The 18,431-nt window shown below is 48.8% G+C and overlaps 1 protein-coding gene across 2 annotated transcripts in view; it reads left to right on the top strand.

Annotated features, from left to right (window-relative positions):
• The first annotated feature begins 5,768 nt into the window (after positions 1-5,768).
• Positions 5,769-18,431, top strand: part of UBASH3B (ubiquitin associated and SH3 domain containing B) — a 132,830-nt gene continuing 120,167 nt past the window's right edge. For both annotated transcript variants that reach the window (XM_072953824.1, XM_072953827.1), the window contains exon 1: positions 5,769-6,265. In XM_072953824.1, coding sequence (XP_072809925.1) covers positions 6,105-6,265 — 161 coding nt within the window. In that variant the 5' untranslated portion in view covers positions 5,769-6,104. The remainder of the gene's footprint in view (positions 6,266-18,431) is intronic.

The following is an 18,431-nucleotide window of genomic DNA, read 5'->3' as shown; positions in this document are numbered from 1 at the left end:
GAGACTTATTAAAATGCATTTTATAGGCTTTTAAAGTCCACTGACCTTTTTTTCAAGAGAAATATTCAAAAATATAATCCTGAAAACCACTCTGAATTTTTAAATGGTGAAATTTATTTTTACAACCATTTTGGTCCATGTCTGTTGTTTCCACTTTTAAGTCAATGGTTTTGGGGCGTCTGGGGGGGTGTTTGCTGTTGTTATTTGGTTGGGTTTTTTTGGTTTGTTTGGTTTTTGTTTTCCTCATACCTAGGCTTTTATAGCTATTTAACTTTATTTCTTAAAAATGACGCTTCCCCTTACATCCCCCTTATGTTGTATACAAAAAGGAAGTTGTGTGGGAAGAGGAATAAACCTTCCTGGAAGCTTGTACTGTTTATTTCCCAACACTTCTATTGTCATATTACAAGTCAGGGACCTTCCACAGTGACATTCGGGATGAGACTTCTACCAGGAGGAAACACGGACAATGGAGTGTCTCCTATAAGGATTCCAAAACAGACATGCCGGGAGCTTTGTTCAGAGGCTCCCATCCTCCCCACTCTTTTTCCTCCTTTTTTTTCTTTTTTTTAAGTTTAAGCTAGCCTAATTTTATTTCTTAATTTTTTAACTCATTTTATTTTATTTTTAAATGGAGGTACTGGGGTAGAACCCAGGGCCTTGTGCATGCTAGGCATGCGCTTTACCGCTTGAGCTACACCCTCCTCTCTCTTCCTTCCTTTTGCAACTGAGGGAGAGAGCTTAATTTTTTTCAATGTGTGAGAAAAATAGAAGCTTTTTATTGGTTTAGGGTGACATCCAAACTTTGTTTCAGTCTTACCTTTTCTTACCGAATGACATGACATCATTGATTAATAACCCATCAATAACTGAACTGTGCAAGCACTAATACAGACGCTCTCTCTGTGCCCAGCACCACGCTAAGTTCTGCAGACAAACTCAAGCCTGAAATAGTCACCAATCTCCAGGTCCTTTGATCTGTTATAGCCGTGCCTTGGGACAGGGTAGAAATAACATGACTTTTTTTAGAATTAAATTTTATTTTTTAAATTGAAGTATAATTGACATATAACATTTTATAATTTTATGATGTACAATATATTGACGTGATACATTTATACTGAGTAGCATTTTCGCTGTAGCATTGTGCCGAGTCACATAGTTATCATTTTTTCTAGTGGTGGGAACTACGTGACTTGTTTGTTTATTTGGGGGTTTTGTTTGTTTGTTTTATTGAAGTATAGTTGATTTACAATGCTGTGTTAATTTCTGGTGTACAGCATAGTGATTCATTTATACATACACATATTCCTCCCCATACTCTTTTTCATTATAAGTTACTATAAGACATTGCATGTAGTTCCCTGTGCCATACAATAGGACATTGTTGTTTATCTGTTTTATATACAGTAATTAGTATCTGCAAATCCCAGACTCCCAGTCTATCCCACCTCATCCCCTTTCTCCCCTGGTTTGTCTTCTGTGTCTGTGAGACTGTCTCTGTTCTGTAAACAAGCTCATTTATAACATGACTTTTGAAAGTCGGTTTCACGCTAACATTCTACGCGTGTGGCCCCTTCTCCGCTACCCTCATTCCACTCCTCACCCGTCCCTCCCTCCCCAGCCACCTTGCCTCCCTCTCGCCAATTGCACTCCATTCCCCTTTACTTTCCCTTTGATTAAATGATGGTCTCTCTAAACTGGGCATTAGACAGCCTCTAGTTCAGTGTTTTTCAAAGTGTTTTTTAATCCACTAAACCATTTTCCCACAGAAAACCTTACATAAAACCCCCAAGACATAAAACAGATCAAATGAAAAGAGGAAGAGAGGGCACCATGCTTCGCCCACCCCAGCTCTCAGTGGATAACCCCATCCCCTGCCCACAAGAATCCCTGAAGGTCCTGTGGCAAAGTCCTAGGAACCCCCAGCTTCAGGCAGCCCCTCATTTGGCAAATGAGGACGCAGAGGCCCAGAAAGGGGCAGAGAACATATTGAAGCCACAGCCAGCCTAGGCAAACTGGTTCCCAGCCTGGAGCCCTCCAGTGCTGCTTCCTTTCTTGATGCCGCATAGTTCAAACTCTCCTGGCCATGAGGACCCCCCATGAAGTCTAGGGGCCAATGGCATCCTCGGTGGTTCGAAAGTGCCTTTGCCAAAGCAGCATCCGACCCCCTTCAGGGCTGGAGACGTCCTGCAGCCTTTGCTGTCTGCTCTTCATGGGATCGCTTGACCCCTTCTCAAGGACAGAGAGAAGCAGAAGGGAAAAGGCATATAAGACACCTTCAGAAATTACAAGCGCAGTTAATGGGGCCACTCTGGGCATCCATGTGGCCATGTTAGGAGGGCCACCACACCAAGAAATTAGCTGGGGCCAGTGGGCCTGGAGCTCACATGAACGAAAAGAGGTTTGTGGTCCAGGGTGGATTCTGACATGACCTGTGGGTGCCGGGGGAATGACAACTTGCTTCCTTTCTGAGGGAGCAGCTTGATGGTGACATGTCTGCGCCCTGCCTGTGCAAGTCCCCACTCCCGTCTGACTCCCCCCCCGCCCAGTCACTGCCAGAGCTCCTGTCCGATGAATAGTCATTCCTCTTCTCTTTGTCACATAACAGTATGGACATTTCCATGAATGACTGAAAAATTGTGCTGAACATGCTGAACACTGGAATTTGACACAACACTGTAAAATGATTATGAATCAATAAAAAATGTAAAAAAAAACAAACAACAAAAAAAAAACAGTATGGACATTTATAAAGCTTCCCCTAGCTTTTCAAAGTCAGTATAATTAAAGCACAATGCATCTTAATTGCCAGCCCCTTGCCTGGTGCAGGACAGGGGGCAGCAGTCTCAAACAAAGTGACAGCTGGCACTGGGCTGACGGTGAGCCAGTTGGGCTGGGATTTCTGTAAAAGTGCCCTGCACAAAACAGTTTGCAGCTCAGGTGTCTGGTTTTCCTTAGTGCTTTTTCCAGGCTACCTAAAACTAGTTTTATATCAATCATTCCCTCTCACAGTTTGCCTAGAGGAGGAAGAAAGACAATACATTCAGTTTTTCTAGAGAATCAGAGACCTGGCAATTCTGTGTCAAGGGGTATAGGAGTGAAACCAAGACCCCAAAACTGAGTTTCCTTCCTTACTGAGTTTCTGACAAATATCTCTACCCAAAACTTCCCTTTCTTGTCCCCTCTGACCTCAATCCTGTGCTAACTGAACACTAATTAACTAGAGTCAGATGACTGAAATTGCTGTGGTTGATAACATCACTGATGTACTAAACTTGCTATTGTATCGTTAGCTCTCATCATTAACGAACAGACTCAGGTTGTGTCTCCAGGACAAGATGAGCTCACAGGCCCCCGAGCCATGGACCACCTGGACAGAGAACTGTAGACCAGAGACATCCTGACTCCCAAACTAAGATTAAGAAATGTCACAGGATAATGAATCCCAGCCGCTTTGTTCTTCTTAAAACAAAACAAAAACCCCTAACTCAAAGATCAAATGGGCTGGATCTGAGGCTAGTCTCCCATTCCCTTGCCTGGGGCCCTGTGATAAATGCTATACTTTTCTTCACCACACTCCAGTGTCAGTAGATTGCCTTTGTGGCACATTGAGCTAGCGCACCTGAGTTGGTTGGGTTCCGCAGTAAGAGTAAGTCAGCAGGAGGAGTCAAAAAGGTGACCATGTTATTTTAATGGTTGACACCTCTTCATTATCACACCAATGGCAGTAAATGGTTGTTTGGAGAAACTTTAAGGGTTCAAATCCTGCCTCTACCACCTACTGATCATGTGATTTTGGACAAGTTGCTTAATATCTGTCTGCTTCAACATCTTCATTTGTAAAGCAGGCGATGGTAATAGGGTACCTACTGCATTGCCTTGTCATGGGATTAATGAATTATATGTGTAAGAAACTAAGAACAGCACCAGTGGACAAGCCAAGCTCTCAGTAAGTATGAGTTGTTATTTGTGTAGTGTTTATGTTGTACAAACTGCTTGCACAGCCATTATCTCTTGATTAAGCTCCAGGTCATTTGACACTCAGCCCAGGCATTTGGAAGAAATTCAGAATCCTAGGTAATGTCCAGTATCCTTTGCTGAACACATCCCAAGGAGTCTAGTCTACCAGGTATGACTTTCCCCAGCCCAGTTCTGTCACTTTGCCCCATACCTGGGGATGCCCTTACAGGGCTTCAGGACACTTTCTCTGCTCTGGCTGAAGTCCCCACACAGGAAGTGTGAAATTTTCCTCATCCCTTGCACAGCAGGAGGCAGAATTAAGCACCTTGTTGTTGAAGCCCCCCCTAGCCCTTATCCCCCCGACTTCCAAACACTACTGGATATTCTTTAGAAAACTGATTCTGGGCTAGGAGAATTAAGCTGTGTCATTTCCCCTGGTGAAACTCTTGGAAGCCTTATAAAGCAACATCAAAAAACTGCTCCTTGAGAGCTGGTCATCCTCCCTCCCCGCACGCTCCAGGCAAAGAAAGGAGCTGACGGTTCTGCAGAACCCCGTGTGTGTAAGCCGAGTTACTATGATGCATACAGATAAGGACACAGGGCTGGAGAGGGCAGAAGCAACTTGTTCAAGACACCACAGTGGAAAAAAGCTCTGGTTCCAACTTACCGGCTCTGTGATCTTCCTCAACCAATCTGAGCTGAGTTTTCCCTTCTGTAAACTGGGGGAATAATCATACACACCTCATAGGGTCATAAAAATTCAATGTGTTAATTCATTTATTGTCCTGAGCACAATGGGGACATACAAGAGCCCAATAAATGTCAGCTCCTGTTATGACCTGACAAAGAGCAGCTACGGTTCACTCCGTGCCTTTTCCATTACACCAAGCAGGGCTCTTGTTCTTAACTGAGGACTATCTAGGTTTGTCTCAAATGAAAGAGCTTTAACATCCTCAAGCCAAGTTCACGGTGTAGGGCAATGGGGAGTGGGGATGGTTGGGACTTCCACCTTTTTGGAGGTGGGAGTAGTTTTGTCCAACCTGTATTGCAATTTACTTATTCTCTATCTAGTCTGTCTTTGAATCTTTTTATTGGCAGGGTACTCATTCTCTATTGAAAATCAGCGCCTTCTGTTTTGAAAACGTCTTATAGAGAGAAAGTGTTCTTTATTCCTTCCCCCTCCACCCTGCTTTTACTTCCCACTTCCTTCCTCTCCTCCTCCTTCCTCCTTTTGCCTTCCCCTCCCTCTTCCTCTCCTTTCCTCATTCCCAGACCGGAGAGCCCGAGGTCCCACTCTTTGCCCTGAAGTCACTATCTAGCTCTTGGAGAACACGGTAGACCTTCAGTGTGGCCCCTTGGCCAGCTGATAAGAATTTGGACTCCAACGGCGGTAACAATCATCTGGGTTTTACAGGGTCTTCGGGAAGCAAAACCTTTTATCTGGGCCTTATAGCGCGGCCTTCTGGTTCATTAACGTCGTCCATCTGTTCGCCCAATTTCCACTAAAAACCCCATCTAGAAGCATAGGAAACTCAAAATGGGTTGATTTGGTGTCTTGAGGCCCAGCTGACCCTCTATGGAAGCCGTGGAGAGGCCACGGCGCTGGGACGACTCTCCGGAACCAGCGTGCACGGGCAGCCCTCGCGGGTTCCAGCCCTCCGCCCAGAAGCACCTGGACTTGCGCTGCAGCTCGCGCCCCGCCAGGAGCAGCCACCGGCCGCGCTGCCGCTTTAAGAGAGGGGCGGGGCCGGGTACGGGCAAGACAGGGCCAGCCCACAAGGCTCCTTTTCCTTTTTGATCCATTCAAAAATTACTCATTGCAAATTCCCGAACTGCTAGGAGAGGAGGAGGAAGAGGGCGGAGGAGAGAGGGCTGCTGCGCGCGCCGGGCAGGGGGCACCCGGGGGCCCGAGTCGCTGGCGGCTGGCCCGGCAGAAGCCGCTCGCGGGCCGTTCTGGCTCCGGTGGCCTCACCAGGAAGCGTCAGAGTCTCGACACCGGGGGAGCTCCGAGCGCCGCCTCCGCCGCCGCCGCCGCCGCCCGCCCGGCTCTCGGTCCCCAAGCCCCCTCCCCAGACCGACCCCTCCGCCCTCCGGGACCCTCCGGCTGGGCGTCTTCCCGGGCGATGGCTGGCCGCTGAGCCATGGCTCAGTACGGCCACCCCAGCCCGCTCGGCATGGCTGCAAGAGAGGAGCTGTACAGCAAAGTCACCCCGCGGAGGAACCGCCAGCAGCGCCCGGGCACCATCAAGCATGGGTCGGCGCTGGACGTGCTCCTGTCCATGGGCTTCCCCAGAGCCCGCGCGTAAGTGGCCGGGCTCGCAGCCCTCGCGACCCCTCCCGCCCCACGCGCCCGGCCCTCGGCTTCGCTCCGGCTCGCCTCCCCGCGCCTGCCGGGCGGGCGGCGCGCTCCCCGCTGCCCGCGACCTGTTGGGGGCAGGCTGGGCGCGCGGGCGGCCCGGGACTCGGCTCCTCCCGGCGCCGGTGCAGGGGAGGGCGCCGCGCCGGAGCGCTGGGCTGGGGGCTGGCTTGGGATGCCTTTGGTGCGGCGTGTCTAAGGGCGTGGGCTGCCTACGGGCGAGAGCACCGCGTTCGAGTCCCGGGGACCGTGCCCGGCGCCCGTCCTCCCCGGCTGGGGCTCAGCAGGTCTCCCGCGAGCTCCCCGAGGTCTCCAGCGCGGGGCCCGCGGGTAGGCGGGGCCCCACGGAGGAATCGGGCACCCTCTCGATCCGGAAAGCCTGGCTGGCTTGGAATCCTCTGATGGCTGGGAAAGGGCAAGGAACAGCCGGGCCGGGAGGCCGGCGCTCCCACTGCAGCAGCTTCCAGCTCCGGATGTCGCTCTCGGGTTCGGTCTCCCTCCGGAGTAGGAGGAGCGGGAGCGTGGGGGCTGCTGCGTGTTCATTGATGGGGAAGATGGAATGAGAAGGGGAAGCAATTCCCCCAGGGGACCTGGGTTCTCGTCAGTGGTGACGGCAGCGCAGAAATCTGTGGGTGCCTGAGAGTAAGGAGGGGGAGCGGTCCCCCCTCATCCCTCTTCCTGGAGGGTGGGGTAGGGAAGGGCAGAGAGCGCGCAGGTGGCTGCCCCAGCAGCCTGCTGGGAAGAGGCCTGGTCGCCAGCACAAGGCAGCAGCCGCAGCAGGAGTCTTCGGAAACTGGCCACCCAAGACCGCGGGGCTGGAACCCTGCCTGGGAGGAAGCCTAGCCGGGTGGCCAGGCCCTTCTCCCTTGGTTCATTCCTCGCATGCAGATTTCTTAGGTGGGGGCACGAGGCCCGGGAGCCTGTGGGGCGCTGTTTCTTTGAATGACATCACCTTAACAGGGAGTTAGGCAAACTTTATCAGAAAAGGCCAACTTGATCAAAGTTTATCCCCCCCCCTCCTTTTTTTTCAGGAGATAGCTCTAGGTTTCCCTTACCTGCCCTCTGGGCAAACCTTTTTCTGTACTCACATGGCTGTAACCTCTTAATCAAAGCTGACCCCTGATCTTATCTTTCCCCTCAGCCTGCTGGGAAGATTGGAGTGGCCTTGGAAGGCCATAAAGTGGGCTGACAGTCCTGCCTTCCACTAACTTCCAAGCACTGGGACTCCAGTTCCTGATGTCAGAGTTACAGGGAGAAGATGCAGTGGGCTCTACAGGGGTTGTCAGGTGTGGAAGCTGTCATGTGAGGGGGTATGCATAGGTCTCCTTAAGAAGGGGAGGTCAGGAAGTCTGCAGAGCAAGGCTGCAGAAGCAGCATGGTGCCAGGCACCTGCCCTTTCTGAAGTGAGGCCAGCATTCAGAACCCAAATTGCTTAATTAAGGGAAGAAATACGTAACTGATTCCTTCAGACTGTCATGTTTGCTCTTCAGAGTCGCTTTAACAGGACATCTTTCCTGCACTGGGTCCAGGAGACCTCATCCATGTCCTGATAGATTAGGATGATGATCTAATTTTGGCTTGTTCAATCCCTGAGATGTCATAGTAGCTAGCATTTATTGAGTACTTATTATGTACTGTACTTTTATTATCCATTTGATCCTCCCAGCAACCCAATGAGAAGTTAATTATATGCCCTTTTGATGAACCAGGAGACAGAGGTTTAGAGGTCATTTGCTCAGGGTCACAACAGTGAGCAGTGAATCTGGGGGTCAAACCCAGGCAGTGTCTGCATAGCTCAGACCTCATATCCAGGACTAGGATGTAATGAGTTAATGTGGGTAAGACACTGAGAGTAATGCCGGGCACAGAGTGGGTGATCTTTAAGTGTTAGCTACCATGTTAGTTTCTGTGGCGGTTGTAACAAATTACCACAATCTGGGTGGTTTAAAACAACTGAAATTTCTTCTCTCACAGTTCTGAAGGGCTGAAATCAAGGTGTGGGCAGGGCTGTGCCCCCCACCAGAGGTTCTAAAGGAAAGTCTAGTCCTTGCCCCTTCTGGCTCCTTGTGGCTGCCGGCATCCTCTGGCTTGTGGCTGCATCCCTCCAGTCTCTGCCTCCGAGGTCACGCTGCCTTCTCTTCTTTCTGTGTCAAATCTCCCTCTGCCTTTTTCTTATAAAGATGCTGTGATTGCATTCAGGGCCTCCCCAGATAATTCAGGATAATTTTCCTATCTTGAGATCCTTGACTTAATCACATTGCAAAACCCCTGTTTTAGCCATAAGGTAATGGTCACAGGTTCTAGGAATTGGGACGTGAATAGTTTGGGAGGAGCCACTATGCAGCCGATCACAGCTACAATGATTACTAGCACTGCCTTCCTTTACTGAAAAGCAGACAGAGTGGGTCATGATGAAACAGCTTGGGGAGGGAGGTGGGTCTGCTGTTCCGTCTCTCAAACTCTCTGCCTCGGAAGGTTAGAGCCCTTGGTCTATTCCACTCCCTATCCAGGCTGACATCTCTTTCACTTCGGCCCAGAAAGGCTGATGTGGTCAGCCTTCCTCTTAATAACTTAATCAGGTCAGTAAGAAGAGGGACCTCTCCCTGGGGCCAGCTGAGATTCCAGAGAGAGGACTTATAACTTCGTTTTGATGGGCTGAGAAGAAAGAGGGCCAGGGCATCGGGCTTCGCTTCTGAGAAGGCTCTTCCTTAGGCCTTAAACCTGGAGGAGGGAGCATGATGAATGGGAAAGCGGGAGAGAGTGGTGATGGTTTCCTGGAGGATCAGGAGGACCAGGCTGTGATGCTTCAAGAAAGGATGATCCCGAGATCTGGAGCTTGGCCCTTTGGAGAGAACGGTGGTAGCCAGGCCGACAGCTCTGGTTTCCCCTCTTGGAGTAACTGCGCCTGGTGTTGTACAGAAACAAGGGCCCTTCACCGGGCTCTGGGTGGGCCAGTGGGCTCTAGTCTTGGATCAGTCACCCAAGGCCTCAGGGCGCGCTGGATCCCTCTGAGGGCACCAGGATTAATTAGTGCACACTGGTTAAGTGCTTGACAGCAGCGGGAGAGGAGTGCTGAGCAGGCAGGGTGACCCCCAGGCATGTTCCTTTAGCTCATTTCTCCCCTGGAGCTGTGCTCGGGTTTTTCCGTCCCCCTCTGTGACCTTCAGTCCAATTTAGATGCTACAATAGAAGAACCCACCACGTGGAGAAGGACTGAGAAGTGGCTGTCTTTATGGTGTGTGTGTGTGTGTGTGTGTGTGTGCGCGCGCGTGTGTGTGTAAGGAAGCACAAGGCCGGGAGGTGTTAGGGAGGCCTCAGGAAGGAAGCTGTCAAGGGGCCAATATGGCCTATCCCTTCTCCTTTTTCTGTGCCCTTAGCTCTTCCCTGTTTCAAAAGTTCTAAAAATAAAGGCGTTGTCAAGACTGGAGCGAGATTGGTCTGAAGGAAAAGGAAGAGCATGTGTTGTCCGGGGGAAGGCCTGGCTGGGGCCAGGAGGGGGCCGAACACGTCACCCAAGGAGGCAGGACCAACTCTGAGAGTGTTGCTTTGCATCCCTTCTGCACTTCTTACTGCCCCCTTCCTAGCCTCTGAGGTTTGGGGGACAGTGAGGCTCCTCTGCAGCTGGAGGCCAGCTCCAGGAGCAGTCACCGAGTGCCTGAATTTGAGGAGGCCCTGCTGATACTATGCTGGTCTTCTGTATCCTTTGGGCCTGCTTGTGGCTGCTACTTTGTCTACAGCAAACGGCTCTCGAATGTTTCCTAATGATTGAGAAATAGAATCTTACCAAAGGATGGACAGAGGTGTGATACACTGAATTCGACCGACACTTGAAGCTGACACTTGAAACTGACACTCAGGTCTTCCGTTGAACGCCTTTCCTGCCACATCCCGATCAGCTTCGGTGCCGGACCTCCACGTGTCCTGTGTGACTCATGAGGCTTTGTGAAGACAGAAATGAGCTCTTGGGTAGGGAGGGACTTAGTTAGAAATATAATCTGGACACAAGGTAGAGATGATTATGGTATTATTGTGTTGGATGGAAAGAAAAGACAGGAGGGAAGGTGGTGGTTGAGGTCTCCAGCACAATATACATGTGCTATTATGTTGTTATTGCTGTTGATTTTCCAGTGGGAATATTTGAACAATGCCAAGTTAAAGAGCAGGACGTGGCAGGAGAAAAGAGCTGAATAAAGCACCTTTGACTTTGCTTTGGATAGTCAGCTGCGTTAGCTCTGCCTCACTGCCTAAAGATTACAGCAGCTCCAAACTGGCTCTACACGGAATTGAGAGGCATCCTGCAGGGCCCATGAATTCAAGTATCCAGTTTCTCTGGCCTTCTCTGGCTTACCTGGAGGTTGACATTGGGTCCTCTGAAAGTACCTGGTTAATTCAGCATCTCTAAATCGTGGCTGATTATGGAGGGGGGTCGTCGTGGCTGCTTTCCCAGGGGCCTTGGATAGAAAGAAGAGACCAACCAGGGCAAACTTGAAGTGATGGCATCTTATAGATGGACGGGGCAAGGACGTCTCCAACCCACCCATCATAACCAAGTGTCCACACAGCACTTCCTTACATTTGTGTGTTATTTTACAAGTGAAAAATTGCTCTCACATGCACTAAATATCCCTCTTGTTCGACACAGCCCTCCTATAAGGTAAACTCATGATAAAAGCATCATTTTAAAGATGAAGAGACTTAAGGCTGGGAGGAGCTCAGGGACTTGCCCTGCATGAGGCCATGTCTCCATGACCCTCTCGGACTAGAACCGCAAGTCCAGTGAACTTTCCAGGCTACCCAAAGAACCTGGCTCAAAAGAAAGACCTTGGCATACATTCTTTTTTAAACTTTATTCAGGCATAATTTATGTACAATAAGCTAAACCTATTTAACGGTTGATCAGTTTCAACAAATGAATATACTCGTGGAGTCACCACTGCAAGACAGCACGTGTCCATCACGCCCGTAAGTCTCCCTGTGCCCCTTTGCAGTCAGTTCCCTTGCCAGCCCTGCCCTGGCAACCACCGATCTGCTTTCTGTCACTCTGGATCAGCTTGCATATTCCAGACTTGGATGTAAGTGGAATCAGCACAGTGCATACTCGGGTGCCTGCCTGGACTCTTTCCTAATATTCCTGAGGCTCATCCACAATTTTGCATGTAATAGTAGTGTCTCTTCTTTTGTTGCTGGGTAATCTCGATGTATTTGGATGTGCTAGTAGTGTAATTACAACCCCTTGCACTCAGTGTCTGTGAAAATTCCCTGTTAGGCCCTAGTACTACCTTAGATTTCTAGGCCACTTTAGAGATTACAAAGCAGATTCATATCCATAATCACTATTGAGTTTCAGACATTGGTATTTTCATGAGAAAATTGGGGTTCAGAAGATTAAGGTCCCCAGAGAGTAAAGAGCATCTCGCCTCATGACTTTCTGTGGTTTTTGTCACTACCCCGCCCTCAGTTGCCTCACACTCTAGCTGCTTCTCACTGGGAGAACAAGAATGTTCAGTGCCAAAGGCTTTGCTTTTCAGAGAAACAGCGAGCCTAGGGACTCCTTTGTCTCCCGCCAGCTCTGCTCCTGCTGATGACAGTGGGGGGCGGAGCTCAGGGCCAGCTCCATCCCAGCGGGTTCTGGTGAGGATGCGTGTGAGGGGGTGTCCCTCTGCTTGGGCAGCCCGGGACTGAAGCGACCCAGTCATCCTCTGCCTGACACACACAGACCTCTAACTCGTGGCAGCTGTTGGGACAGCCTGGTTTGGATCCCAGCTCTGCCTCTTCCTAGCCGGTGACCTTGGGCAAGCAGCTGAATGCCCTCAGCCTCAGTTCTCCTGTCTATGCAGTGTGGACAGTATCAGCTGGAAAAAAAAATGCTTAACCTAAAAGTTGAGAATGATGTCTTATTCGGGGGACTTGCTGAGGATTCAAGCCTGGGAGGCAGCTTGGAAGAGGTGAGGGAGGAGCCAGGATGTATAGGAGTTTTTATAGCAAAAACCAGGTAGTCAGGATATCAAAAGACTACTGTTAATTAAAGAAAACCAGACATCTCAAGTTAATGAATTTGGTACTTTTCTGAATATGGGAAGATGCTGGAGTCTGGACTCATTGAAATCATTCCTTTGATGTGCACCTCAACTCTCTAGGGCCCCCCTGCTTTCTTCCACCCCCTCAGGGTGCACAGTTGGGGACGAGGGCGGCTGCAGTGGCTGCTGGCTTGGTGGCCACAACATCCTTTGTTTACTGATATGACATGCGACCTTCTTGACATTCTTCATAAGTCCAAGGACCAAGGACCATTGCAAGGGTTAATGGTGGGGTTCCACCTGACCAATTGGGGGTGGTCGTGCCTGTACCCCTTCAGTGAGGAGGGAGGCTGCTACTCCAGTGGTGATTTCATTCTGCACGACTCCCTTTGTGGCTGGGTTCCTGGTTACTCCTGGCTTTGACATGTCTCAGCTCCTCATTGAGCTGTGATCGTGAAGCAGTGAGCATGGTGTAGAGGCCACCTTCCTCAGGACTTCAATCCTGATCCCCTGCACCTGTCTCTGCTAAGGTGCCCCCAGGGTGCCCTCAGCCAGAGCAGAGCCAGTGCCTCACCCCACGCCCACATGCTGACTGTAGCCAGGGTAGGGATTTGAAGGACTGCCATATTGGTGTCTTCTGATTTATCTCAAATGGGATCAGACTCCAGCCCTAGAGAGGGAAAAAAAAAAACAAAAACACCTCACTGAAAAATGGCTTCTGCACTGTGGTGGGCACAGTCCCATGCAGGACAGAGTGGTTGTTGGGAAAATGAGATGCCTGTAGCCCCCTTAGGACTGAAAGCCCTTCCTTCTTCATTAGAAGTTTCTCCAGGGGCCACTGGGTGCTTTCCCAGAGGCCTATGGGAGCATCTCTGGTTTTTCTCTTCCCGAGAGGATGGAGGGACAGATGTAGCAGCATCCTGAGCCTCTGGACTTTCTGTCGGGGGTTCAGGCTGTGATGGGTGATGTCCTCCGTTGGTCCATCTCACCAACATCCCATTTCCCTGGTGGCTTTGCTGTCACATGCTTTGCCACTTGCTACTTAAGAGGATGAGGCTTATGGTGAAGTGCCTTGGATGAACATCCAGAAATTGTCTGAGCTCCTACTGTATGCACAGCTTCTTATTAAATTCTGTGCAAGTCTCAGGAGGAAAAGATGAAGGCCAAGTTCCACCACCTGGCACTCACTCTAGCTGGCTGCAGATCCTCCACAGTGACTCTCTGAGGAGCTGGTGTGCCTTTCTTGGCCTGGGTGAATAATTGTCTACCTAGTCTAAAGGCTCACACCCCGCAGGTAGCCCAGAGGTAGCACACAATGAAAGCAAACTGCATGCACCTTTCTTCCAGACCCTGGCTTGGGGCTCTCACCCTTCTCTTACTTGTGGGCTGTTTGGACTCACACACATCGTTTTCCTTCCCTAGGCCTCAGTGTCCCCACCTGTAAAAGGGGTTAAAGTCAGTCACCTCTTGGGTCCCTTGCAGTTCTGGTCACCCGGGAGTGACACGGGCAGGGTTTTTGCTCAGCACAATGTGTTTTCACTGCTTTGTATGTGTGCTCTCTTGTTCCAGAGTGTTTGGCCTCTCTGTTTTTGTCTTGTTTCATTTTCCCCAGTGCTATATAGTCAAATTCCCTTTAAAGAAAAGTCTTCAGGACTATTGATACTCTAAAGAGTAAATAAATGGAAACAAAGAAAGATAGAAGGCAATTGTGACGGTGGGGAGCTGTCAAACTAGTATGTATTAGTATGATTTTCAAATTGGTACATAACATACTCTCTTGCAAAGTACAACCAAAATGCTGGTTAATTGAGAGAGGGGGTGAGTGCCTTGAGCTTAAGCCCCTGCGGGAAGTAAATTGCTCCTTGGCACCTTTGTAATTAAATGGACATCTCCCCTTCTGGGGAGTCACCAGCTGTTTGTATAACAATTCCCATTGTGTTGAATCGCCCAGTGGAAGAATAAACATTCTCGTACATAAAGCAGCATTGGCAATGAACTCCACCAGGACCAGCTATTGCCACGCACGGTGGGAAGCTGAGAGAAACAGCACGGTGGCAGCTCACGGCAGTTGGGAGAACGCCGAGGGGGAGCTGACGGCACAGATGGCCAGAGGCAGCCCAGTGTCTCAGATTTCTTTTCAGGTTTTGCTGGACAAACCTCCTCCGTGAATCAGGTAGCAGGATTGTTTAGAATCCTACTTCTGCATGACGGCGCCCCATTCAGAAACATTGGCTGTGCGCATTTGCTCTCTAAATGTTTATTTGCTTATCTTGGGTGGGAAGCATGAAGCAAGAAGGAAAGAGACCTGCCTCCGAAGGCTGCCTTTGTGTACAGTCTCTTTAAACACAGACAAACACATGCAGAACCACACAGGGTGGCTGGAGTTCTCAACCCGAGGCATCTGCTGTCTCATTTCTTAATCAGCCTGTCCTTGGATCGCCTGTATGTCCATCCTTTCTCCTGTTTGCCTAATCAGATCTGACCTGTCCTGGAGAACTTGTTCAGCCACCATCCAGTTGAACCCTCTTCCCTTTGCTTTCCTCCCCCCCACCCCACCCTTACCCTCTCTTACCCTCTCTCTTCCATCTCTTCTCCCTCCCTCCCACCTTACTAAGCTTCACCGTGTAAAGCAGGCAAGGTCAAGGCTCTTCCCTCTGTCACCTACAAAGATGCAAAGTGCTTTGTCCACCGTCTTCAGCCACTTCTGTACACAGTGATCTTTCTCTCTGGGGCCTCTTAGGACATATCTTCACAACTGAAATCTTTTTTTTTTAATTGAAATATAGTCAGTTTACAATGTTGTGTCAATTTCTGGTGTACAGCATAATGTTTCAGTCATACATATATTCCTTTTCATATTCTTTTTCATTAAAAATTACTACAAGATAGTGAATATAGTTCTCTGTGCCATACAGAAGAAACTGTATATCTAGTATATATACAGTAGTTGGTATCTGCAAATCTCTAACTCCCAGTTTATCCCTTCCCACTCCCTTTCCCGCTCTGGTAACCATAAGTTTGTTTTCTATGTCTGTGAGTCTGTTTCTGTTTTGTAAATAAGTTCATTTGAGTCTTTTTTTTTTCTTTTGGTTTCACATATAAGTGATCTCATGTGGTATTTTTCTTTCTCTTTATGGCTTACTTCACTTAGTATGACGATCTCCAGGTCCATCCATGTAGCTGCAAACAGCATCTTGTTCTTTTTTATGGCTGAGTAGTATTCCATTGTATATATATGCCACCACTTCTTTATCCAGTCATCTGTTGATGGACATTTAGGTTGTTTCCATGTCTTGGCTATTGTATATCATGCTGCTATGAACATTGGGGTGCATGTATCTTTTCAAATTAAAGTTCCCTCTGGATATATGACCAGGAGTGGTATTGCTGGATCATAGAGTAAGTCTGTTTTTAGTTTTTTGAGGACTCTCCATACTGTTTTCCATAATGGCTGCACCAAACAACATTCCCACCAGCAGTGTAGGAGGGTTCCCGTTTCTCCACAGCCTCTCCAGCGTTTATCGTTTGTGGACTTTTTAATGATGACCATTCTGACTGGTGTGAGTTGATAACCTCATTGTAGTTTTGATTTGCATTTCTCTAATAATTAGCAATATTAAGCTTTTTTTTCATGTGCCTATTGGCCATTTTTATGTCTTCAACAATTGAAATCTTTGAAAAACAAGACAAGAAAAGAAAACACATTGTATGTGTTTTATCTCCAGGAAAATTTCCCTGAGTAATGTCATTAAAAAAAAAATAGACATTTCATGGAGTACTTATGGGCAGCTATTATACCCTATTATAATGAGTTAGGAGTACGAAGATAATTGGATATAATCTCTGCCCTCAGGTGATCTGGTGACTGGTGATCAAGTGTAGAAGATAGAAAATTATGATTAAAATGTGATGCAAGAGATAGGACGCAGCATCCACGTGAGGAGAGGAGGAGGGAGACCTAACAAGACGGGGAGCCTGGAAGTAAGTTTAAAGGACAGAAAAGGTGGGAGCAAGGCCCTTCTTCAGTTTGAGGGAAGAACAGTAGGCAGTTCGAACGATTTAATATTACACCGCAAATGAAGATGGAGGCAGATTTTAATTTAAGTCTGCATTTCTTGAATCATTCTGGTCATCGTCTTCCCAACTTCTATTTAACCACCACCCTCTTCCCCCCAGCTAAATGAGTACCTTGTGACTAGCTAGCTTAGAAAGAAAAGGGAAAATTTTGCTACCAAAAGAAACAGCTGGCCCCTAGTTAGGCCTAGCTTTCGACTGGGTATTATTTTATTCCTTTACTCAGCATTTAACTGACAGCTGCTGTATGCCAGGAACTTGTTAAGGATGCAAAGAAAATGGTCTTTCTTCTCCAGGAGCTCAGCCTACCTCAAGAGAGGAAGACATAGAAACCATCGACTTGATATAACAATGCAATTAGTATCATAGGAGAGGTTTGAAAAAAAGCTCTGTGGGACCACAGAGAAGACAATGAGTGTAACTTGAGAAGGAGGAGGAAAGCAGAGGAGGTGACAATCAAGGCAGACCTTAAACAATGACGCGAGGTCCTCTCGGTATAGAAGAGGGAAGAACGTTCTAAGTCAGAGAGAACAGCGGAGACAGGAGAGGGAAGGAGACAGAAAAGGAGTTGTGTGGGATGAGGGGGAGAATTTAGCCGGGGCCAGATTGTTTCCTAGAGGCCGTGGGAAATAACTCTGTGAGGCAGAGGAGTCAGTATAAAGAACGGAGTGGAGCAGAGAAAAACGAGGCCTGGGAGCCAGCTGGAAGGTGGTTGTCCCAGTCCTGGTGAAAGGTTAGTAGGACTTGGATTAAAATTCACAAGAGCTTCCAGAGAGGTTTTTGAAATTGAATTGACAGGTTTTATAATCAATGGGGTGTAGAGAGCAAGGGGGCTCAGGATTTCCAGCCTGGGGAACGAGAAAGGTGGAGACCTTCTTCATCGAGGTGGAGCATCCAGAAGCGAGGGTGATGTCGAGGATGAGGCAATGAGTCTGGTTTAAGACACATTTGAGGCACCATAGGCACATAGGCACAGACGCAGCTGGAAGTAGGGATCTGGAGCTCAGAGGCGTGGTTAGGGCTAGAAAGATCGATTTGGGTTTTTATGGGAGATAAGGCCTGGGAGCCGGTGTAACGAACCAGGCAGAGTGTAAAGAAAAGGAAAGAAGCCAGCTCCCAAGGGCAGAATCCAGGGGACCAGCTGGTGGGCAGAGGAAAAAGAACAGGTAAACGTTTGAGAGACAGAAAGAGAACAAGATGAGAGCTGTCCTAGAAGAAGGTAGGAAAGGAGAGAATTTCACATAAAAGATTCAAGTCAACAAAACGTTTCTTTCCCCTTGTGTTTCCAAAGTGAGTAAAATCGTCGGCTGTGAATGCAGCTGGTTGTGAATGACAGACTCTCAGAGGAGGATTCCGAAACCTGTCTTTAGGGTTTCTGGTAATTCTCTTCAGCTCCCCCCCACCCCGCCCCAGACTCCCGAGGACCAGGACCCTGAGATCCTGCTTGGCTCTGACAGCTCTTTCCACAGAGAGCTGGAATCTGCTCTCTGAAACTGAGACCGCTGACTGAGATCTGACTGAGCAGACAGAATATGTGGAACCTCTGATGTAAGAATCGTCTGCACTCTAGAATCCCCCCGCTGCTAAGTTCCACTCCGAGATTTTAGGTCACCTGATGATCCTTGCTGCTGTGACCCTTCATTCATTTCTTTATTCAACGAATCTTTCCCCATCCTTACCATGTGCCAGCCAATGCATTCAGTGCTGTGGCTAAAGCACTGAGAAACCTTCTCAGTTCCTCCTCTTGTGGGCCTCGGGAAGCTGAGATCTGAGCCCGCCCTGTGCTAAGCTCATGTTCTGTCATTTCCTCTCTCCAGGAAGCCCCAGCCACCACCAACTCTCCATCAAGAATAGCTCTTCAAAGGATGCAGGGGACCTATGCTGTGTTTGTTAGACAGCAAGATTCATGAGGTGGCTGGCGGTCAGGGCTGGAGAACCTCCGGTGTCCCCGAAGGAGGGGCTTCTCCAGGCTTCTAAGTCATTGCATGTCATCCTGTCTGTGCTCTCCAACAACCTGGAGA

This window comes from Vicugna pacos, chromosome 33 (assembly GCF_048564905.1).
Source record: "Vicugna pacos chromosome 33, VicPac4, whole genome shotgun sequence".
NCBI classification, from domain to species: domain Eukaryota; kingdom Metazoa; phylum Chordata; class Mammalia; order Artiodactyla; family Camelidae; genus Vicugna; species Vicugna pacos.
This window is presented reverse-complemented; position numbering and strand designations above follow the sequence as displayed.